This window comes from Schistocerca serialis, chromosome 4, assembly GCF_023864345.2.
Source record: "Schistocerca serialis cubense isolate TAMUIC-IGC-003099 chromosome 4, iqSchSeri2.2, whole genome shotgun sequence".
Taxonomy (NCBI): domain Eukaryota; kingdom Metazoa; phylum Arthropoda; class Insecta; order Orthoptera; family Acrididae; genus Schistocerca; species Schistocerca serialis.
The window spans coordinates 349,976,018-350,001,049 of record NC_064641.1 but is presented as its reverse complement, the minus strand read 5'-3'; the positions used below and the strand labels follow the sequence as shown (position 1 = coordinate 350,001,049).

At 41.4% G+C, this 25,032-nt stretch overlaps 1 protein-coding gene across 2 annotated transcripts in view; it reads left to right on the top strand.

Moving 5' to 3' along the window:
• The window catches only part of LOC126474125 (proton-coupled amino acid transporter-like protein pathetic), a 74,042-nt gene extending 56,420 nt beyond the window's left edge, over positions 1-17,622 (top strand). For both annotated transcript variants that reach the window (XM_050101558.1, XM_050101559.1), the window contains exons 7-10: positions 3,659-3,940; positions 8,531-8,709; positions 12,199-12,368; positions 16,272-17,622. In XM_050101558.1, coding sequence (XP_049957515.1) covers positions 3,659-3,940; positions 8,531-8,709; positions 12,199-12,368; positions 16,272-16,510 — 870 coding nt within the window. In that variant the 3' untranslated portion in view covers positions 16,511-17,622. The remainder of the gene's footprint in view (positions 1-3,658; positions 3,941-8,530; positions 8,710-12,198; positions 12,369-16,271) is intronic.
• The last annotated feature ends 7,410 nt before the right edge of the window (positions 17,623-25,032 follow it).

Below are 25,032 nucleotides of genomic sequence, written 5' to 3'. Positions count from 1 at the left end.
GGTTCAAATTGCTCTGAGCACTATGGGTCTTAACATCTGATGTCATCAGTCCCGTAGACATAGAACTACTTAAACCTAACTAACCTAAGGACGTCACACACATCCATGCTCGAGGCAGGAGTCGAACCTGCGACCGTAGCAGCAGCGCGGTTCCGGACTGAAGTGCGTAGAACGACTCGGCCACAGCAGCCGGCAATAAACGAAAGTCCTGTAGCAATATGTAGGAAATAAACTGTCATTAACGCAAAATAACTGGAAAATTTCTGTTTCTGTCCTAGCCTGAGACTTAAGGCTTTTCTGTCAGCGAATCATAAATTAGCACTTGTTTTATTACCTGTAAATTTCTCCGGGTGTGGTGGATTCAGCGAAAAGTTGCACGAGTCTTTTTGTAGTGCATTCAGTCACAGAACTGCCCCTTCTTCAAAAAATTTATTTTCAGAAGGCAGATTTCACACTCTTTCTCCACAATCACTCTACGGAAAGCAATCAGATTGATTGATTTGTGCCTCCATCGTTCCGAATCGCATATTGTACGACTGCCTCATGTTGCAACAAATTTACTTCATTTCGATTGGTCCCTCTTCTTGCTAAGGTTTATTATTTTCGGATTGAAAAGGGAAGGTGGTTCGACACTGAACTTCTGTGACGCCATAGGCTCTTAACGACCTACATTCGTAGTTCATACTGACATTAGAGAGAAATTAGACGACTGCATGTACTGAAAACAGAAGTTGTATGGAACCGTCCGGTTCGTCACTGCATATTATATTCTCTGCTGACATGATTTGACGCTTTGATGACGTTTCCCCCACATACTGACATCGTGATGAGTGAAATGTGGAAATTCGAGCTGTAATCGTTACTTAAGGGCGAAATCGTCCACGCAAGGAGCCATTGTGGTCTCTGTGGTTTCTTAAGATGCATCGTACTCAGTAACCATAGAAAATCGTCTCATGTTTTCCAGAAGATTAGAAGAGTTTCTGCATGATGAAACATATTACATCACTCATAGAACGCTTTTTTTTAATATATGAAGCGCATATTCATATTCGCTGCTTTCAAATGTTCTCGTTCGTTGTTACTTAGAGGAAAATATTTGAATCATCTAAAGCAGGAAATTAGCAAACTGTTTTGAGATACTCAGAGATACATACCTCTCTGGTGTTCTCAAATAGCAAGTGACAGGTAAAGATTAGTGCTGAGCAATACATTGATATCATGATCGATTGAGACGTAGCAACTGCCTCGATGATAAGAGGTAACCTATTTCTGTATCATGAACTGGTGCTATCATACAAGGAAAGTCCTCGCCCCAATCGAAATGCTTCTGAGACTCATATGACCGGTTGGCTACAATTCATGAGCATTGTTGAGTAACGTTTATCTTGTCCAAATATCTCTTAAGAATTTTGTTGTCTCTAAGCTTTGGATGTCATCACTAAGGAGGCCCTTTAGAGGGAGCTGCTCTTGTGAAAGAAATAACTCGAAAGGTTGTTATTAATGAACAACCAGAGAAACAATTAGTACGGATTTCAAGGGCTGCGGTACTATCGAAGCCACGCTGATATAACGATGTGCTTAGAAACTGCTGACAGTCCGTCCTTAATCATCACAACGATGCTGAAAAAAAGTGATGCAGAAGATGACACATATCTAAGGTGCTTTAAAAATAGCTGGATTCTTGAAGTAAGATTCCGAGGGGAACAGTGAAAACATAATTTGTAATTTCGCCACTATCAGCCTGTCTCTCCTTTCCTTGTCTTTTTATCTGATTACCTCTAGTCTTACTGATACTGATCAATTATCTTAGACTGTAAATAATAGATTTCAGCTATCAGTCGTCCTTTTGCAATTTTATTGACAGATCTAGATTTCAGCTAGAAACTAGCCATTCCCAATGCACTCTCATTTTTGATCAATGCATGTAATGCCTGTTGGTCGGGCTTCATCCACAGTTCATTGAATTTCCAAAGGACGGCTGATAGCTGAAGTCTATTATTTTCAATCAATATAACGGTCGCTGCATGCAACAGCCTTCGGAATGGAAGGTAACCTGATGAATTATCTTAGTGATAACCTTATATAGTGCAGGCACGGGAAGGGTTGCAGCGATACAAACAAAACATCTCTTGATCATTTTACTAACAGGCTGCTTTTTTTGTGATAGTGAAAAGTTTGCTCTGCTGTTGGAAAGCATCCTGTAAACACTGATGTGAAACCATTGCCTCAATTTATGTAGAAATGAAGACCTCAGTACAAGAAAAGCAGAAACGTCACTCACTTAACGAGAGTATTGGCTTGTTACTGGTGCTGTCATTGTTTTTGTTGTCTTAACTCCAAAGACTAGTTTGAGCAACTTACAATGCTAGTCTATCCTGTGCAAGCCTATTCATCTCGACGTTACTATTACTTCAACCAACATCCAATTGAACCTGAGTACTAGACGTTCCTGACTAATTCTAATTCTTTTTTTTTTTCCACTCTTCCTCTTTACCAAACTGACATTTCCTTTATGTTTCTGGGTGTTTTCTATTAGCCGACCACTTCTTATTGTCACGTTGTGCTATAGTTTCCTTACCAGTTCCTCATTAGTAATTCGATCTATCCATCCAGTCTTCAGTATTCTTCTGTAGCATTGCATTTCAAAAGCTTCTTGCCTTTTTTGGTCTGAATTTTCAACTGATGTTCCATCTATTTGCCGTGTCTGTCAGAATTACCATGTCATCGAGGATTGTTGTTGTTGCTTTTGCTGTTGCTGTGGTCTTTAGCCCAGAGAATGGTCTGATGCAGCTCTTCTTGCTACTGTATCCTGTGCATGCTTCTTCATCTCAGAGTAACTACTGCAACCTACATCCTACTGAATCTGTTTAGTGAATTCATGTCTTGGTCTCCCTCCAAGATTTTCTGCCCTCTGCGCTTCCCTCCAGTACTAAACTGATGATCCCTTAATGCCTCAGAACTTGCCCTACCAACCGATCCCTTCTTCTAGTCAAGTTGTGCCTCAAATTCCTCTTCTCCCCAATTCTATTCAGTACTCCCTCACTAGTTACGTGATCTACCCATCTAATCTTCAGCATTCTTCTGTAGCATCACATTTAGATAGCTTCTTTTCTCTTCTTGTCTAAACCATTTATTGCCCAAAGTTCAGTTTCATACATGACTACGCTCCCTACAAATACTTTCAGAAAAGACTTCCTGACATGTAAATCTATACTCGATGTTAACAAATTTCTTCACAAACACTTTCCTTGCCATTTACAGTCTACATCATATATCCTCTCTACTTCGACCACCATCAGTTATTTTGCTCCCCAAATAGCAAAACTCCTTTACTACTTTAAGTGCCTCATTTCCTAATGTAATTCCCTCAGCATCACCTGATTTGATTCGACTCATCGATGTTTTTATCTGTACTCCTGAACTTAGATTCCTTAGATTTCTTTGCTTCTTGTTCACGCCACAGACCAAATAACACCGGGGATTGGATACAGTTCTGTTACAGTCTTCCCTACTACTGCTTTCCCTATGTGCCCACTCTTACTATTAGAATTGCAGTACGAGTTCTGCATAATTTGTAGATGACGTTTTTCTCGCTGTATTTCGTGTGTACTCGTCTATTGGCGTATCCGTTGGTGATGGACGGGTGTTTGCGTGGCAGGTGTGCAGGTACTACGTGCCCGCGATGGCGGAGCTGGACATCCGCTACTACCTGCTGATGCCGCTGCCCATCCTGCTGGTACTGGGGGTGCTGCGCGAGCTCAAGTACCTGGTGCCCTTCTCGCACGTGGCTAACGTGGCCGTGGGCGTCAGCTGCGGCATCACGCTCTACTACATGTTCTGCGACCTGCCGGACATCGCTGAGCGCAAGAACTTCGCAACTGTCGCACAGCTGCCCATCTTCTTCAGCATTGCGATCTTCGCCATGGAGTGCATCGGCGTGGTGAGTTGAGGTCTTCCGTCCTAAAGCTGACAATTTTTGAGAAGGGGTTCGCGAAACAGTCTCAACCCTCCAGGTCCTTACGATTGCAACACCAGAAACACAGTAAATAAAGAAATTTTACTTATTGTGCATATATTGTATACACTGAGGTAATAAAGATACGGGATGGCGATTCGAACATATACAGACGGCGGACGTATGGCGTTGTTGTTGTTGTGGTCTTCAGTCCTGAGACTGGTTTGATGCAGCTCTCCACGCTACTCTATCCTGTGCAAGCTTCTTCATCTCCCAGTACCTACCGCAAACTACATCCTTCTGAATCTGCTTAGTGTATTCATCTCTTGGTCTCCCTCTACGATTTTTACCCACCACGCTGCCCTCAAATACTAAATTTGTGATCCCTTGATGCCTCAGAACATGTCCTACCAACCGATCCCTTCCTCTAGTCAAGTTGTGCCACAAACTCCTCTTCTCCCCAATCCTATTCAGTACCTCCTCATTCGTTATGTGATCTACCCATCTAATCTTCAGCATTCTTCTGTAGCACCACATTTTAAAAGCTTCTATTCTCTTCTTGTCCAAACTATTTATCGTCCATGTTTCACTTCCATACATGGCTACACTCCATACATATACTTTCAGAAACGACTTCCTGACACTTAAATCTATACCCGATGTTAACAAATTTCTCTTCTTCAGAAACGCTTTCCTTGCCATTGCCAGTCTACATTTTATATCCTCTCTACTTCGACCATCATCAGTTATTTTGCTCCCCAAACAGCAAAACTCCTTTGCTGCTTTAAGTGTCTCATTTCCTAATCTAATTCCCTCAGCAACATCCGACTTAATTAGACTACATTCCATTATCCTCGTTTTGCTTTTGTTGATGTTCATCTTATATCCTCCTTTCAAGACAATGTCCATTCCGTTCAACTGCTCCTCCAAGTCCTTTGCTGTCTCTGACAGAATTACAATGTCATCGGCGAACCTCAAAGTTTTAATTTCTTCTCCATGGATTTTAATACCTACTCCTAATTTTTCTTTTGTTTCCTTTATTGCTTGTTCAATATAGAGATTGAATAACATCGGGGATAGGCTACAACCCTGTCTCACTCCCTTCCCAACCACTGCTTTCCTTTCATGCCCCTCGACTCTTATAACTGCCACCTAGTTTCTGTGCAAATTGTAAATAGCCTTTCGCTCCCTGTATTTTACTCCTGCCACCTTAAGAATTTGAAAGAGAGTATTCCAATCAACATTGTCAAAAGCTTTGTCTAAGTCTACAAATGCTAGAAACGTAGGTTTGGTTTTTCTTAATCTAGCTTCCAAAATAAGTCGTAGGGTCAGTATTGCCCCACGTGTCCCCATATTTCTACGGAATCCAAACTGATCTTCCCCAAGGTCGGCTTATACAAGTTTTTCCATTCGTCTGTAAAGAATTCGCGTTAGTATTTTGCATCCGTGACTTATTAAACTGATTGTTCGGTAATTTTCACATCTGTCAAAACCTGCTTTCTTTGGGATTGAAATTATTATATTCTTCTTGAAGCCTGTGGGTATTTCGCCTGTCTCATACATCTTGCTCAGCAGATGGTAGAGTTTCGTCAGGAGTGGGTCTCCCAAGGCCATCAGTAGTTCTAATGGAATGTTGTCTACTGCCGAGGCCTTGTTTCGACTCAGGTCTTTCAGTGCTCTGTAAAACTCTTCACGCAGTATCATATCTCTCATTTAATCTTCATCTACATCCTCTTCCATTTCCATAATATTGTCCTCAAGTACACCGCCCTTGTATAGACCCTCTACATACCCTTTCCACCTTTCTGCTTTCCCTTCTTTGCTTAGAACTGGGTTTCCATCTGAGCTCTTGATATTCATACAAGTCGTTCTCTTTTCTCCAAAGGTCTCTTTAATTTTCCTGTAGGCAGTATCTATCTTACCTCTAGTGAGATAAGCCTCTACATTTGTCCTCTAGCCATGCCTGCTTAGCCATTTTGCACTTCCTGTCGATCTCATTTCTGAGACGTTTGTATTCCTTTTTGCCTGCTTCATTTACTGCATTTTTATATTTTCTCCTTTCGTCAATTAAATTCAATATTTCTTCTGTCACCCAAGGATTTCTATTAGGCCTCATCTTTTTACCTACTTGATCCTCTGCTGCCTTCACTACTTCATCCCTCAAAGCTACCCATTCTTCTTCTACTGTATTTCTTTCCCCCATTCTTGTCAACTGTTCCCTTATGTTCTCCCTGAAACTCTGTACGTATGGCGTACACAAACCATAAAAGGGCACTGCATTGGCGGAGCTGTCATTTGTATTCAGGCGATTTACGTAAAAAGCTTTCCGACGTGATTATGACCACGCGACGGGAATTGACAGACTTTAAACGCGGAATGGTCGTTCGAGTTAGACGCATGGGACACTCTGTTTCGGAAATCTTTAGGGAATTCAATATTCCGAGATCCACAGAGTCAAGAGCGTGCCAAGAATACCAAATTTTAGGCATTACCTCTCACCACGGACAATACAGTGGGCGCTGGCCTTCATTTAGCGACTGAGAGGAGCGGAAGTTGCGTAGAGTTGTCAGCGCTAACAGATAAGCAACACTGAATGAAATAATGTGGGACGTATCCTTTAGAACACTCTGACAGAATTTCGCGTTTGTGGGCTACGGCAGCAGACGGCCGACGCTAGTGCCTTTGTTAATAACACGACATCGCCTGCAGCGTCTCTCTCTTTCTCGGGGTCGTGATCATATTCATTGGGCCCTAGACGACTGGAAAACCGTGGCCTGACCACATTTCAACGGTTAAGAACTAAGTGTAACGCGCCCATGGTATAGATGTAGAGCCTTTCATTCATAACCGAAACCTCCTCGGTCCCGGGTTCGAACCCCGGCACTGCTTAAATTTTGAATACAAATCACCAGAAATGGCGGCCAAAGACTTCAGGTAAAAGAAGTCACGCTCATTCATCCAACGGCCTTGACAAAGAGGGTCGCAGGACCGGATAGAGGTTTACGGGACTCTCTTGTCTTCGGATGGGAAACTGACCCTAAGAGAGGAAGAATGAGCGATGATCAACGGCTTGAGAATGCAGAAGGCAGTGGAAAATATTGCGTTACAGACGCAGTGTGTATCCACAGGACATGTGGCCTGTAATTGAAAAAGTGGTATGATGATGTCTCCATTGAAAACAGTTTCAGGAATAGTACACCATTCGGATCTCCTGGAGGGTACTGCCAAGGGGAGATGACCATGAGAAAAATATTGAATAACCAAAGAAAAGTTAACGTTCTGTGAGTCTGCGTGGGCTGAGTCAGGAGTTTGAACGTAGTAGAAAAGCTAGAAAATCTGAAAAGCGAAATAATAAGGTTGACTCTAGATATACTGGAGGTCAATGAAGTGAAATCGACAGGACACAAGAATTCGTGGTCACACGAGTATAGGTTAATATCAGTAGCTGCGAAAAAAGGCATAGCGGGAGTGTAATTTGTTATGAATAGGAAGTTAGGGCAGACAGTGGGTTACTGTGAGCAGTTTAGTGGTAGAGTTATTCTCATCAGAATCTAAAGCAAATCAACACCGACGTCGCAAGCAGAAGATGAAGAGATAGAGGAAGTATATGAGGATACTGAACGAGTAAGATATTGTTACACTTCAAATACATATGTTCAGGAATCTTGTCTTTTATAGAAAAATACGTGATATTAACAGATTTAGTTTTTAAAACCGTCTCGTGAAGTCTCAGTCCTTAGACAAAAGAGCATTTAAGCCTTCTCTTGGACAACTGACTTCTAAATTTTTCTCAGTCTGCATTTCCTGTCACTCACTGCGTTCGTTTTTGGAAGCTTTTATTTTCTGCTTGCAGAGCCCTGTCACTTGTAAATATGGTTCACCTACTTATCTAACTGTTGTAGGTCCATTATAAAGTAACAAGAGTCTTCTGTGTGAAATTATGGTGTTCAAGAATCTGAAATAATAGTTTAACACTCTGCAGATGTCTACACAACATAGGCAGTGTTTACGGGTATTACGTACGTCTGGTAACGACTTGTCTTTTGTTTGGAAATGTTATTCCAGAGGCATTACAGAGTGTCGTCAGAAACAATCTGAAATGTTGTAGGGGTGTTTCAGCATAGATTGTGCTGAGAATAAGTTGTTAAGAAAAAATCCGATACGTTGCGTCGTTTCCTTGTTAATTAGCACTGAAATTAGCGCGTTCTTCGTTTGGTTTCCCAAAACCGAACAAGAGAGCGGTACAATAGTTTGACATGGGACGGAAGTAAGAATGGAACCCGAGTCAAATGTTGAGCAGTCTCGTACGCAATCGTCTTCGCTATGAGAACAATTGACTATACTTGTATCTGGCGGGACGCTAAAATTTGCACCATCGACAGCCTGCTAATTAACTCATAAACGACGCAACGTATCGAATTTTGTAAACATTTATTTCTCAGTACAACCTACCCTGCAACACCTTTACCATCTTTTCACACTGTTTCTGACCACTTTGTATAAAATACAAGTGAAAATATCTTAATGAATCTTGGCTGCTGCATCAGTGCAGAAATCTCATTGTATCTTTTACAGGTCTTGCCGGTAGAAAACAGCATGAAGAAACCGAGCCATTTCCTAGGTTGCCCCGGAGTGCTCAACATCGGTTTCTCCATCGTCGTCGGCTTGTACGCCATGATGGGCTTCGTCGGTTACTGGAAGTATGGCGAGGACACCATGGATAGCATCACTCTAAACCTGCCGCTAAATGAGATGTAAGTGTGTCCTGAGCCCTCTAAGAACTCGTAACAATAGTTGGTAACCGTAACGTAACTCATCAGTAACTAAAGTAGTAAAGGGTGGGCAAATAACATTTATAGCAAAATCCAGATTGCAGTCACTGTGTGACCATCATCAGTGCACTAAATTAAGTTAAAACATTAAAACCATTAACATACACACATTTTCATGTCGAAGGTTGAGTTCACAGTAATCATTCGGTTGCAGTAGTTTGTGTGAAGATACAGACAATCGACAAACACTGTGATGGAATTTAGTATCTGTTTTTACTGTTTGCGTTTTAGCACTTCTGGAATCAGAAAAGTTTATACCAGTGCTTTTAATGAAAGCGATTGTCTAGTCAGAACAGCCCCATAAGACTAATGAAGTAAAAAAAAAAAAAAAACTGTCTTGCGCAACATTGTGATGTAGTGATAGGAATTCAGTTTCTTTGCTAGAATATATTGAGTAACTGGAAGTGTTGGTGGATGAATGGTCTGTGAAAACACAGTCTTCTGAAACACATGAAAACACATTCAGGTAAGATTTGCCCGTGAATAGAAATTTTCCCAACACATTTTTTTAGCACTGCATGTTTGAAAATTGCTTCAAATGTCTCCGTATGCAGGGACGACGGCTTCCTATTAACGCCATTCTGCATGCAGGAGTGGCGTTTCCAACGGATCAAGCTACTGCACCATCTTGTTAAATGTAAAAATTTCGTCTCTGGCGAATAATTATAGAAGACCGGCGATTACGAGAGGATGTTATTCAAACGTCTCAAAAACAAACATCGGCCTTAAGGCCCAACGGAACAGACCGGTCGCCGAGTCATCCTCACAGCCTTTAGGCGTTACTGGAAGCGGACACGGAGGGGTATGTGGTCAGCATACCGCTCTCCCAGCCGTTGTCAGTTTTCGTGCCCGGTACCCTTCTCAGTTACGTAGCTCCTTAACTGACCTCACAAGGGCTGAATGCACCCCACTTGTCATCACGCGGTAGACGCGGACGGTGACCAAACAAAGTGCTAGCCAAGTCCTTTTTTTTTTTTTTTTTTTTTTTTAAAGTAGCTCTGAATACATATTCAGCTGAGCTCATAGATACACGTATTGACAGGCTTAAGCGTATATGATATTATGAACAACACAAGGACATCCATGCTACTTGTACTCAAATTTCATAGTTCTTACGATACAGAATTGCACTTCAAGAATAACAAAAAAGTCTTACCAAAGTCAGAGCATCTAGCGGATTCGGTATTACAATATGGAAAAAATCATTACCTTTGAACGATACAAATTGTAACGATGGTATGGCATTGATGGTCGGAAGTTTCTACCTGGCGGAGTTTGGCCGGCGAGTTGCAAGTCTTTTCCGTTGACGCCACATTGGACGACTTTCGTGTTCATTATAAATAAAATGGTAATAAAGACAACACCACTCCCAGAGAAAGAAAATCTCCTGCCCTATTGGGAATCGAATCCGGGCCCTCTGTATGGCAGTCAGACGCGCTAAACACTCAGCTAAAGGGGTGGGCAAATCATACAGAGTTGTTGCAAAATTATATTTTCATCAACAAAAATGGTTGCAACAAAGACGAGCAGTGGCCTAAAGCAGACGTGCATCATGCACACCACACTGTGAATATGTGCTCGTGAACTGTGCGTGAAGAGTTAATAGACTTTCTTTTATTTCTCGGTTGTAAAATACGGCAGTTCTTCACTGCGACGGTACCTAACAGTTGATGCTGAATAGTTGCTCTTCCAAATAGCAGTCCAGACGAGTAAACCAGATGCGACTTTCCCTCATACTGTTCGTACCTTTGATTGTCGGGCTACGCGCTGCTCTATTTAAAAAGAATAGCTCGATGTAGTCATAGGGTCGAGCCACAAAATGTTCAAATGCCTCTGAAGACTATGGAACTCAACATCTGAGGTCATCAGTTCCCTAGAACTTAGAACTACTTAAACCTAACTAACCTAAGGACATCACACACATCCGCGCCCGAGGCAGGATTCGAACCTGCGACCGTAGCGGTCGCGCGGTTCCAGACTGAAGCGCCTAGAACCGCTCGGCCACACCGGCCGGCGTCGAGCCACATCCAACTCACTGCAAATAGTAAACAGTATCTGTGATCCCGCAGACAAACAATCCTTCCATTGGCAAAAATCGGACTTAATAAAATATACAGAAATACGAAATAAAAAATAAGTGAATAATCTAATGAGAAGGGTTCTATTCCAACATCCGTATTTGGTTTAGACGACAGAGAATTATGTCGAACAATATTTATTCAAGAAAGGACATCTGAAATAAACGGGAAGACAGACAGAAAATATCTGTATGAAATGCATTAAAGTTACGTCTAGAACTTTTCGATAACGGTAACAAAATCTTCAAACTAAAAAGTCATCGAAGAGTCGCGAAAACTAAATCGATTTCATGCTCACGTGAACGACTGACTCGTTCAAATAGTTCAGAGTTGAACATGATGATTTATAAATTATCGCACGCGATACGAAGAACAGTAACTAATATTCTGTCTATCCTCGGTTCCGTAATACAAGCGGAAAAAATTAGAATCCTATTCTGTGGCATATTCGGATCTCTCGTAAGTTAGAATGCCTTCAGAAGTTGGAGTATTGTAGGGGGCATTCACCGCCCCGAGCCAATCACCTATACGACTAAATCACGCAGATTACCATAGGGCCGGCCAGAGTGGCTGTGCGGTTCTAGGCGCTACAGTCTGGAGCCGAGCGACCGCTACGGTCGCAGGTTCGAATCCTGCCTCGGGCATGGATGTGTGTGATGTCCTTAGGTTAGTTAGGTTTAATTAGTTCTAAGTTCTAGGCGACTGATGACCTCAGAAGTTAAGTCGCATAGTGCTCAGAGCAATTTGAACCAACCATACCACAGGCAGGTCTGCCTTCCTCCAGCAACGACACAAAGTACCAGATCGCTCCTTTGGTCTCTTCACTCGAAAAGTCCCAGTTTCCACTTGACTTCCCCAGTGTTCCGCCACTGTCTGCTTTTTCTTTGGCTGAAGGCCGTTCCCACCAAAATTACATCGTTATTAACTTTTGCAGACATGATCTGATTCAATTCATCACTTCCCATACTGAACTAACATATTACAACATTTTTTAAATAAACAAATTTTAGAACTTTCAGTCACATCCAGAGCATTCATATTAATTACAAATAAAGGTTTGCTCACAAATAAATAAGCTGGTGTTCTTGGGCACCGACGCGATCGCTGATCGTCCTTAATTTAAGGCTTGCAAGACAGATGCGACTGTCTGGTAGACTCACAGTAGTATCTGATTGGATGCAAGACAGGCACTTTCCAGTACCTGTTACATACACACTGCAGGAGAGATAAGGCAGCTCAGGAACTCACACGTCGGCTCCGTTTCTACTTTTTCTTCGAGACTTGTGAGTCTACCTGTGCTGTGCTGACGTGTTTCCCTCTCTTGTGATCGCAGCCTGGCGCAGTCGGTGAACGTGCTGATCGCGCTGGCTACGCTCGTGACGTTCGGGCTGGCGGTGATGGTGCCCAACAACATCGCCCTCTCCATGATCCTGAAGAAGGTCTCTCCTAAGAGGGCCGAGGTCGTCCAGTACGTCTTTCGCATCTTCATCGTCCTCGCTTCAGGTAAGGAAAATTGCTGGTCACTCCATTAAACAAGTCGCATTATGCTCTTGTTAATACTTCTCGTAAAACGTGATTCTAACGAGGAAGAAAAAGATTTAGCAACAAGCTACCAAACTATTGACAGTCCATGTACACCTCTAATGCTCTCGTCTTCCTCTTGAGTTTACTTTAGTCAGATACAATAAAACACTTCTTTTCTCTTTTGTTGACTTGATACTACGTAACTATTTCGAAACGTCTGATGATTTAGTAAAAATTCAGAGCCAGTATGATACCGTTTCTACTTCCCCATTTAAATACACACTCCGAAAGCCATCACACGGTACATGAGTGGGGGTACTTTCTCTCCCTGTTATACCCCTCCCTGCCATTAGCAAATGGAGGGACGGAAAGCAACTGACTTGCTTCTGTACAAGCCCTGATATCGTCAACTAGGGTCTGCACTACGTATGTGAGACGTTTGTTGGGGACAGTAGGATTATTCTGCAGTCTGTCACAAATGCTGGTTCGCTAAACTTTCTGAGCAGTGTTTCGTGAAATGAGCGCCATCCCCCCTCAAGAGATTTCCATGTAGCTGTCAGTTTAATGAGATAACTTGACACGGCTGCCGGGAATTTGACGAATTGCATGGTGGCCATCAGATGCACAGGTCTATTGTGTATTTTTTACTGGTATCCGTCGTAATGACCAGCTTCACAGGAGGAAAGAAGATGTATATCAGACGGGTATGTAATTCCACTTTCCACTGGATAAAATTAAAACCATCAGTCATAAAATGTTTAGAAAATAACTTGAAAACCACACAAAACTGACTTCTCTATGATTAAAAAGAACGATCATTAAGGTGGTAACGAAAATAACCAATGGAAAGTGGCTCTGCACATCCATATAATGAACAGTTTTTCTTTCGTCCTTTGAAGACGATCGCTACGACAGTAAAGAGTAGAAAGCAAAGAATAATTTTCTGTTGCTGACGGAAAACATGTATTTCTTCCAATGCCCATCGGTTCACAGCACATATGCGCAATACTCGCGTGTTGATCAAACTAACCGCTAACAGAATTGGAAGGAAAATCAGCATCTACATCTACATCTACATGACTACTCTGCAATTCACATTTAAGTGCTTGGCAGAGGGTTCGTCGAACCACAATCATACTATCTCTCTACCATTCCACTCCCGAACAGCGTGCGGGAAAAACGAACATCTAAACCTTTCTCTTCGAGCTCTGATTTCTCTTATTTTATTTTGATGATCATTCCTACCTATGTAGGTTGGGCTCAACAAAATATTTTCGCATTCGGAAGAGAAAGTTGGTTACTGAAATTTCGTAAGTAGATCTCGCCGCGACGAAAAACGTCTTTGCTTTAATGACTTCCATCCCAATTCGCGTATCCTATCTGCCACACTCTCTCCCCTACTACGTGATAATACAAAACGAGCTGCCCTTTTTTGCACGCTTTCGATGTCCTCCGTCAATCCTACCTGGTAAGGATCCCACACCGTGCAGCAATATTCTAACAGAGGACGAACGAGTGTAGTGTAAGCTGTCTCTTTAGTTGACTTGTTGCATCTTCTAAGTGTCCTGCCAATGAACGCAACCTTTGGCTCGCCTTCCCCACAATATTATCTATATGGTCTTTCCAACTGAAGTTGTTCGTAATTTTAACACCCAGGTACTTAGTTGCATTGACAGCCTTGAGAATTGTACTATTTATCCAGTAATCGAATTCCAACGGATTTCTTTTGGAACTCATGTGGATCACCTCACACTTTTCGTTATTTAGCGTCAACTGCCACCTGCCACACCATACAGCAATCATTTCTAAATCGCTTTGCACCTGATACTAGTCTTCGGATTATCTTACTAGACGGTAAATTACAGCATGATCTGCGAACAACTTAAGACAACTGCTCGGATTGTCACCCAGGTCACTTATATAGATCAGGAACAGCAGAGGTCCCAGGACGCTTACCTGGGGAACACCTGACATCACTTCAGTTTTACTCGATGATTTGCCGTCTATTACTACGAACTGCGACCTTCCTGACAGGAAATCACGAATCCAGTCGCACAACTGAGACGATACCCCATAGGCCCGCCGCTTGATTAGAAGTCGCTTGTGAGGAATGGTGTCAAAAGCCTTCCGGAAATCTAGAAATGCGGAATCAACTTGAGATCCCCTGTCGATAACGGCCATTACTTCGTGCGAATAAAGAGCTAGCTGCGTTGCACAAGAACGATGTTTGCTGAAACCATGCTGGTTACGTATCAATAGATCGTTCCCTTCGAGGTGATTCATAATGTTTGAATACAGTATATGCTCCAAAACCCTACTGCAAACCGACGTCAATGGTATAGGTCTGTAGTTAGATGGATTACTCCTACTACCTTTCTTAAACACTGGTGCGACCTGCGCAATTTTCCAATCTGTAGGTACAGATCTATCGGTGAGCGAGCGGTTGTATATGAGTGCTAAGTAGGGAGCTATTGTATCTGAGTAATCTGAAAGGAACCTAATCGGTATACAATCTGGACCTGAAGACTTGCCCGTATCAAGCGATTTGAGTTGCTTCGCAATCCCTAAGGTATCTACTTCTAAGAAACTCATGCTAGCAGCTGTTCGTGTTTCAAATTCTGGAATATTCCATTCATCTTCCCAGGTGAAGGAATTTCGGAAAACTGCGCTCAATAACTCCGCTTTAGCGGCACAGTCGTCGGTAACAGTACCATCGGCACTGCGCAGCGAAGGTATTGACTGCGTCTTGCCGCTTGTGTAATTTACATACGACCAGAATTTCTTCGGATTTTCTACCAAATTTCGAGACAATGTTTCGTTGTGGAACCTATTGAAGGTATCTCGCATTGAAGTCCGGCCCAAATTTCGCGCGTCTGTAATCCCGGCCGTATTCTTCCAGTATTCACTTATTGGTCGTGGTGCACACAACACGCCATGGAGTCGCCAATCAATAACCGCTAACAAATGTGGTAGAACGAACCCGATTAGTACACAAGAATCGGTTTTACAAGTGTTTTGCATGCTGTCTCATTCATATATAGACATTTTCACTTACATGGAATTCTCCAAATAAAGCAAAGTCACCCACTCGCATTCCCTACAACCGGCATTAGGTGCTCGTTCCACTTCCTGTTGCTTTGCAGTGTTTCACCTAGATTTAAAATCGAAGTGACTGTGTCAAGCAGAACACCACTAATACGGTACTCGAATATTACAGGATGATTTTTCCAACTCATCCTCATTACATTTTCCCACAGGTGGATGAAGATTCTATTCATCACACCAAACATAAATTCGATCCAAGTCATTCGGTGTCCTCCTACAGTCACTCAAGGACACTACCGTGTCAGTAGTAAGGAGTCGTTTCCGTGTATAGGGTAAGCCAGAACTCCCGGCAAACTTTCAGAGGACCAAAACAAGAAAAAAAATTTCAGTAAACATGAGCTCCAAAGTGAATATCTTAAGAGCTATGAGCACTTGTTCATCTTCGCTATTGTTAGACACGTTTCTACTGACAGCTCTTTGATTTCCATATCTAAAAAGTGCTAGTATGGACCAAAACAAGGAAAAAATTATCAGGAAACATGTGCTCTAATATACATACCTTAAAAGCTATGAGCATTTTTTCATCATCGATACTGTGAAACACATTACTTTTACTGGGAAAGTTCTCTGAACTCTTTAGGTATGCAATTTAGAGCCCATGCTTACGGGATTTTTTTCTAGTTTTGGTGCATACCACCACCTCTGAAAGTTTATCGGTGGCGTTCTGGCTCACACTGTGATCCCATAACGCATTATGCCAAGTCAGCTTGACACCAGAAATCACATGCCGAGAGCCTATGCAACAAACTACAGTTTTTTTTTTCTTTTCCGTTTCAGTGTCAATAGCGGTGGCCATCCCGAAGCTGCAACCCATCGTGTCGCTGGTGGGAGCTGTCTTCCTGTCCGTGTTGGGACTCTTCTGCCCACCCATCCTGGAGATCGTCGTCTTCTGGGACGAGGGCCTCGGCTGGAAGCGCTGGAGAATGTGGAAAGACATCTTCATCGCTGCCTTTTCACTCTTAGGCCTAGCAACCGGTTGCTACGCTAGTATTGTTGACATTATCAACACCGTATAGACTGATGTAACTGCAGCCGAAAACCCGTGGACTGAAAACTGGATCCACTGCTGTAGCGTCTGCGCGAGAGATGTTCTCGATGTAGTGTCGGCGTGTAAGCCTCCTGATCATTAAACGTGTGACCATTTACTGCGTCGAGGAGAATATCTAGTTCAGCCGAACTGTAGAACTGTATGCATGAACTGCGAAGGACAGAAGTGGTGGATACGGACTTTGCGAATCAAGTTCCTATATCAGAGCTCTTTTAGTGTGTTTATGTCGTGTGCTTGAGAAGTGTGTGTGTATGTGTGTTTTCTCGCTGTATTTACGTTGCTACATTCCGGGTACAACAATGACTCTCGACACGCAACACATCGACGTACAAATATTTACCAATTTCCAAAGCGTAAAATAAATACAAAGGTGACGCTGACTGGATGATGTGCTATTGTGAGAAAAATATACACTTGCTAATCAGATCAGATGTAATTTGCAATTGTCAGAAAACATCTGTACCCACTGATTCAATGTGTAGGACTAATTTTTTCATTCTCTGTAAATGCACTTATGCCACAAATGGAGATAAATAGCAGTGTCTTCGAATTTTTTTTCTTACAGTGTGTGTGATTAGCTATCATGTGGAGTTGTCTGAAGTGTCTATGACAACGCATTTGACGCTGTTATAAAAAAGCAGTGAAAATATAACTGCAATTGTATTAAACGGATTATTCGACAAATTGTGCAACTAACGTTGGCCGAATACAATTGTGCATTCTGTTTGTACAAGCATAACTGTTTTTGACAAGTGCATGAATGTAATGAGTTACAGCTGTTATTATGAAACAGCAGTTTTATATTAGTAAGAATTTTTGTCTTCAGTTCCAAATATAATCCACGTTGACGGAATATGTTACTTCTAGTTTGCAATTACGTAAGCTAACAGTGCCTAACTTTAAGTCGCACATCATTGTTTCGTTTCTGTCAGTGTGAAGCAATACCAGTACCTGTTTAAAGAACTGTATCATTTGCAGCTGTAATGTAAATGTCAGTTTTAATATACCCTTGTCACGAGATACTGAAAATGATTAGTGGCTTGCTTTTTATACTGATAATTATATTTATTTTCTAGTATATTTGACCATGTTTTATTTGATTTCCCTCTTTCCTCGTGCGTGTCTCAAATATTGACAATGATTAAATTTTAGCTGTCCCCTTTACAGAAAGTCAACACGTAGCAGCAAATAATTATCACGTAAATACTAAATCTCCAATAACAAAAAAAGTATCCTTCTTGTTGCAAATGCATAATCACTGGCTTACTCTCACACAGTTTGTTCATCAGTATAAACTGGCAGTCATTATAACTTTTTAAAGCCCTGTAGATAAAGAATAAGTTTTACTATTTATTTGTTAATCAGTCCATAACTGTGTGAAGTGGTCACTTTCCGGAATAGGGCTGTCGTTTTACAGAATTCTGAAATGTTTCATACTGTGTAAAAACTGAACACTTCTAAGGAGTCGACACATTTTTCTAAAAACATGTCTACCTACAGCCATAAAATTTGGGCTACTTTGACTTACTGAGGAATACGAGGAAAACTTAAAAACTTCTCTCCGTGGCGCAAAGCATTTTTTTTTTATATTTGCGAATGTGTCGTCCATAAATCTAAGTCGTCAATTTAATCTGCTAAATATTTCTGTTTATAGAGCTATTTAAAGAAAGCATATTGTGTGCATTTCGTTCTAATCGATAAACTGAAATATTTTCATTATAAAATTCTTTCTTTTTGGGAGCATAACTCTGATAAAAATTCATCTAAAGTTACTGATTGTACATAACTTACGATTTTTCGTTATTTTCAACACATCAGGCTTCCATTGCCTAACTAAAATGTGAAGTCCACGTGCGGTATGTCCCTCAATTTCACAATAGTTGAACAGTTAATGGCCTATGAAGCTGTTGGTGACACAGACGTGTAAAAGGAAGCATGTTCATTTTACATTAAGAAATAAATAGGAGATAGCTTTATGCAAAATTTATTCTGCATTATTGAATGCTGACGAAGAAAAATGCGAATTTCAGTTTTTCTCGATCATTCAAATTGGTTTAAATATCAATCAGTTGATATTTAGGCCTCATTTTGCAGCTGGGAGTGAGATGTAAGTCCAGCACCTAATGTCAAAAAATGAATAGCAGGAAACATAAAAAATTTAAATTTTTATTCGATGTAAACCTCTTTAAAGCTAATTCATTTAATCGTAGTGCAATGTGTGCGTAGAGCATAATTCCCTCCCCGAATTACTATTCTGAATGGGCTCGGAATCATTCATTTCTAGTTACAACTTCTTGGTTGGACTGAAAATGATATAAAACAGGAACAAATTTCATGTGGTGTGGAAATAAGTAGAAGTGCGAAACAATCTAGTGAAAAGGATGAAGATTCTTACACTAAGTACGTTAGTCTTCATTTTCTCACAAAGTCCTGCATTAGGGTGGGTGCAGTGTGCTGAACGCGAGGCAATTCTCACGTAGTTTTTCATTCGACTAGTCCTTAAAAGTTTTATAGTATCACTAGTTACTGATTTACCCCTTGCAAAGTGTAACGTGGCAAATATGGCATTAGGACAGTGTTCAGTCCATCACGAAAAACTAAAGAAATGCTGTGTTTAATGAAAGATGATCTACTGTCACAAGGTTTTCATACTCTTATGAAAGGACATGGATTTCGCTTTGAAGCTATCGAAACCCTATTCCACGCTCCGCAGCACTAGGAGTCTACATTAAACGAAACATTAAATATTTGCAACTGCACCAGTGCATTTATTAAGGTCAACGGCTACGACCTTAATGAAAGCTGGGGACAACTGCTAGAACGGAACGTTCTTCAAAAGAAGACATCAAACAGTTAATGTCAAAGAGGGGAAAACGGTGCTTGGGGCAGTCTCTATTCTTCCTCCACTCCATAATTCCAGCCCGAGGAACAAAGGAACCGTGTTTCTTTCACTGCTGATTCACTGCTTGTGCATGCAAGTCGCGTCCTCCAAGTGACGGCACTTCATTTATAGCGTCACACCGCTTGTGTATCAAAGACATATGTCGAGCCCAGCTGTCATCTGCTGCAGACGGTGCACATCAAAAGTAATGCATCTAGAACAGCAAAAGAATTTTATACTAGGTTTTATCACAAAAAGCTTCAGAACTATTATAATTTTTAACAACCCTCAAGAACTCTTCACGTTACCCTCGCATTTATTCTTCTTTAACTAATGCTCTTTTATTGGAGCTTATTGCAGTCGTCAGAAGACTTTAGAAAACGTAAGTGAAAATTTATGACGAGTTGTACTATGCATTCAATAGCGAGTCTGAAACAGAGATTCGATGGCAGTGTGCACCACCTGGCGAAAGTATACAAAGGACAGTGTGGATTAATTGTTACCTCTGTGTTGTGGAGGAGCAATGCTTGTACTCTTCTCTTATTTTGATGTTAGGTACTATTATCTTTATATTCATCAGATTATTCTTAGATGTGCTTCTCAATAATAAGTATATTGTGCCGTGCATTCTGTATATTTTTCCAAACAAAAGAAAAACTATATTTCCTTTACTTTTGATTGGATGGGAAGATCTGTAACAATACCTTTACATTGACGTCTATTCCATTATGCTGTTATTCCTCAGTTAAATTTATTTCACTGACTTCAGTCACGAGCATCCGCAGAAATTTTCCGGGGAAGGGAGGGGGGGGGGGGGGGTTGGATACAACTCTAAAGTTATGTCAAAATGGTTCAAATGGCTCTGAGCACTATGCGACTTAACTTCTGAGGTCATCAGTCGCCTAGAACTTAGAACTAATTAAACCTAACTAACCTAAGGACATCACACACATCCATGCCCGAGGCAGGATTCGAACCTGCAACCGTAGCGGTCACGCGGTTCCAGACTGAAGCGCCTTTAACCGCACGGCCACACCGGCCGGCAAAGTTATGTCAATTTTGATATAAATGAGCAAGTCAGATCCAAGTCTTCTCACGCTGCAAGCCACGTAAGCCAGAACTGCTTAAACAAGATGTTTAGTGGAATCACGCGAAATGACTTCCAGAAGAATATGAGAACTCTGCAATGAATAAAAATTGTGTACTCCTGATAGCGATGAAGATCCTACATAAACACCCTTATCTAGAAACTAACCAACAGAATACAACTGATCATTTGCACTTGGCCTAAAGGAATCTGGGGGTGGAGGGGAGGGGGTTATAAATAAAAGAAAATCACTTACGAGAATTCTGTAACGATTAATAACCCTGTACTCTCATTGTAAAGTAGGGGGCAAGCACTGTCTCCTGACCCCCACACGCCCCACCCCACCCATCCCCACCCCTGCTCTGCTCTTTCGATTGTGCCTATGCCTTTATTGAAACTTCTCCACACATGTTAAATAAAAATGAGAATACTCTGCAATATACCTTTCATACTTCTCAATAATAACTTGTCGTTACTGAGCGAGGTGGCGCAGTGGTAAGCACACTGGACTCGCATTCGGGAGGACGACGGCTCAAACCCGCGTCCGACCATCCTGATTTAAGTTCTCCTTGACTTCCCTAAATCTCTTCAGGCAAATCCCAGGACGGTTCCTTTGAAAGGGCTCGGCCGACGTCCTTCCACATCCTTCCCTAATCCGATGGGACCGATGACCTCGTTGTTTGTTCGCCTCCTACAAATCAATCAACCAACCAAATAGTCGTTCATGGTGTTCCACTTTGATTGCTACCACTTGCTATTATTTTAAAATATCAAAGAGTACTCTTATTACTATCTGAAATTTATTACAGAACTCAATTAATCTTTCTCCTCTCTCATTCTTTGTCCCAAGCCCGTATCCTCCTGTTACCTTTTCTTCTACTCCTTTCCCTACAACTGCATCCCAGTCCCCTTGACTATTACATTTGCATCTCCTTTTGCATACTATATTACCATTACAATATACTCACATACTTTCTCTATCTCTTCGACTTCAGCTTGCGACGTGCTGGTTTGCTGTCGATTCTTATCAGACGACAACTGTTCACAATAACTCACTTTCTGCTCTACCTTCCTATTTTTCTACATCCGTTATACCATTTTCTGCTGCCACTGATATTATTACCCTATACTCATCTGACCAGAAATCCTTGTCTTCTTTCCATTTCACTTCAATGACCCCTGATATCTCTAGATTTGCATTTCCTTTCTCAGATTTTCTAGCATCCCTACCATGTTGAAGCTTCTGACATTCCACGTCCCGACTGGTAGATCGTTATCCTTTCGTTGATTATTCAATCTTTTTCTCATGGTCATCTGCCCGTTGGCGGTTCCCTCCCAGAGATCCGAATGGGAGACTATTTCGAAATCTTTTGCCAATGAAGAGATCATCACGACACTTTTCAGTTACAGGCCACATGTCCTGTGGATACACGTTATGTGCCTTTAATGTAGTGGCTTTCATGGCCTTCTGCATGGCCTTCTGCCGTTAGTCATTGCTGATTCTTCGGCCTTTAAGGCCAGTTTCCCACCCTAAGGAGAAGAGAATGCCCTGAACCTCTGTCTGTTCGTCCGTCCTCTTTGACAAAGCCGTTCGCAGAATGAGGTTTACCTCTTGTGCTGGAAGTCTTCGGCTGCCAATGCTGATTATTAATCAAAATTTAAGCGTTAGTAGGTTTCGAGCTCAGGACCAATGACGTTTTGTTCACTAACCAAGGATGCTATCTCTGGACCACGGGTGCTCTTCATGAAACAATCAACAGGTCATAATCGAGAGGTCAGCTGGTGCACACAATTCTGTATCGGCAACACTTTCGGAGTTATACAGGCTGTATGCTCGGTATTTCTGCAGGTCGAGTTGCTGCACTATGTCAGGCAAAAGAAGATCTGACACGATATTAGGAGCCTCACTCTCTCTCTCTCTCTCTCTCTCTCTCTCTCTCTCTCTCTCTCTCTCTCACACACACACACACACACACACACACACACACAGCTTTCCAATATGCAAGGCTGAAATTACTGTTGACAATCGTACATGTCTCACCTACTTATCACTTTCTGTAACGGAAGACAATAGAGGTACTTTCTATTCAATGTTGCAGCATCTGAAGCGGGTGGGAGGGGACGTGACTGCGAGATGGACAACGAAGATATTAATTTAGTCAAAGCATACGGAAGTGATGGGTGGTCGAATTCGGTTTAAGGACCCGTGACACTTCTTTAATGCCTATTTTTGCGTGTCTGAGAACGGAGAGCTTCAAATTAACCAACCTATTAAAATTAGTTTTTCACCAGTCTGCAATTCTCTCTTGAGTACGTCAGGTGACATAAAAGAAATCTACCCAATAATAAAAAATGTAGGTTGAATGCCTTTCAGAATCAGTGATGAATGGTGTTCCACTACTGTTGTTGGCAAGATGTTAAAGAAGAGAGAGAGTCTGATTGGTCATTAAAAGAAACCATTCAACTTAATGTTAATTAAAATAAAGGGTTATATGGAGGACTATACAGAAAACTGCCAAAAGTGATAACAAATAAACATTCAGTAATAAACGATCACTCAAATGAGATGCCTGTTTGAAGTGATCAGTTATGTATCCCATAAATAAGAATGCAAATTCTGTCCTCATATTGACTATATGCAAGCAAGTTAAACTTTTCACAGTAACCATTTGCTACCAAGCTGAAACATGTACATATATTCGAAAAGCAGAACAATATGTCTCTGTTAACTTGTTTAGTATCTAGTATTTTGGTTACAGATGGATGGTCATAATAGACGAGAAAGATGAGAAAAAATGTCACAAAGCACCTTACATCTACATCTACATCTACACCTACCAAATACTCCGCAAGCGTGCTAATGGTGTGTGGTGGAGAGTAATTTTTGTACCACTAACTGAGCATTCCAACCCTTTTCCTCAAGAGTCATGTAAATCTATTAATGTTGCAGGTTGCTAATACACATACATACCATTTCTGTTGCATAAAAACCATTTGATTCTACCATATCAGCATTACTCTTCATCACTCCTCCATAACAGTATGTGAGCTGACTGGACACAGTTTAAGCCATTCCACAGTATCATGCCTGGTGGCAGGAATTTGTACATACAATTTACAAAGTTTAGCAACATGCTACATCTTCCATTTGTAATTTATGCCGTGTATGGTACACATCCTAGAGCCATTTGCTACTTGCCGTGGTAGCAATAGCTCAGGTTCGTATTCGCATCAAGTACATTTCCATACACCATCCAGTACAGTTTGTTACATATGGTGTAGCTACGGCAAAGAATTTTCAGAGTTTAGTTTGTACAGATCCAACAACTCCGCGAAATGGTTCGCTGAAAAACTGTATGTAATTACGAAGACAGTCAGTAGGTTTTAACTGCCAAATATTCCTGAAGAAGAATTAGCATTTCACTCAATAGAGGCCTGCCATATTTGCCAAGAACTGTTTAAGAAAGGGGATGTTAAACATAGAGATAGGTGCAATTTTTTTACTGCCTACTGGGGTGCTGCAAACGCCTACTTTAACCTGTAATATAGATCTTGTTTTACAGTCCCAATCATAATTCGCCTGTGCTGCCATCGGATATGGAGAAGTATAAATAATTTACGCAATGTATTTTAGTAACCTAACGAGAGTGGAGATGAAATACAAAATTCTGATTTATGGATTCGTCTCATATTTTGGCAAGTTTCCTTGAGATCTGTGTATCGTAATTTTAAATTGTACAAACTGAGGATAGTGAGGAATTATATTCCTGATGATAATGATTTTAATTTAGCCCATCAGAAAAGTGTATACTGAGTCTTTTTTGTTAGAAGATCATTCACATCCAACTGTGAAACGTGAAAGTGTTCTAAACTGTGAATGTAACATAAGAGGCGAGGAGCACAGGGTATGCACTGTATTGCATTTGCTCAAATGTAAGGCGCTAGAGGAGTGTTCTGCTCTGTGTTTAAGAATTGATGTGCTACTATTTGTTGATGTATTCAAAAGCTTTTATAGCCTTTGTCTGAAAACATATGAACTGGATCTTGTTCATTACACTATTTCATCTGCTTGTCATGGGATGCTGCACTGGAAATTACTCGAACAGAATAGTAGCTTGTTACTGACAATGAACAACTTTATTGAAGGAGGCATTAGAGCCAGTATTCATTCCATGTAGGCTTTCACGGCCGGCGTCTTTATCAGTAAACTCTTCCGGGCTAAGTTGCCGTGGTCGATCTGTAGAACTTCTTCTCCCTGACGTTTCGTTCTCAACTACGGAGAACATCTTCCGAGGTGAGTCGACGACTGGCTGCTAGGAACTGGGGCCGCCGCTTATATAGAGATCGTAGGGGGCGCCACCACACGTCACATGGCGTCGATGTGCAGCTATCTCTGGCTATCGTCTGTTCTCTCGATTGCAGGCAATCGATTGTCACGTGATTGATGCAACGTCGACCGCCATATCTTATCCAATTTTAATCCTTCTTCTTTACGATTAAAATTGTATTGATGTTTGTGGAT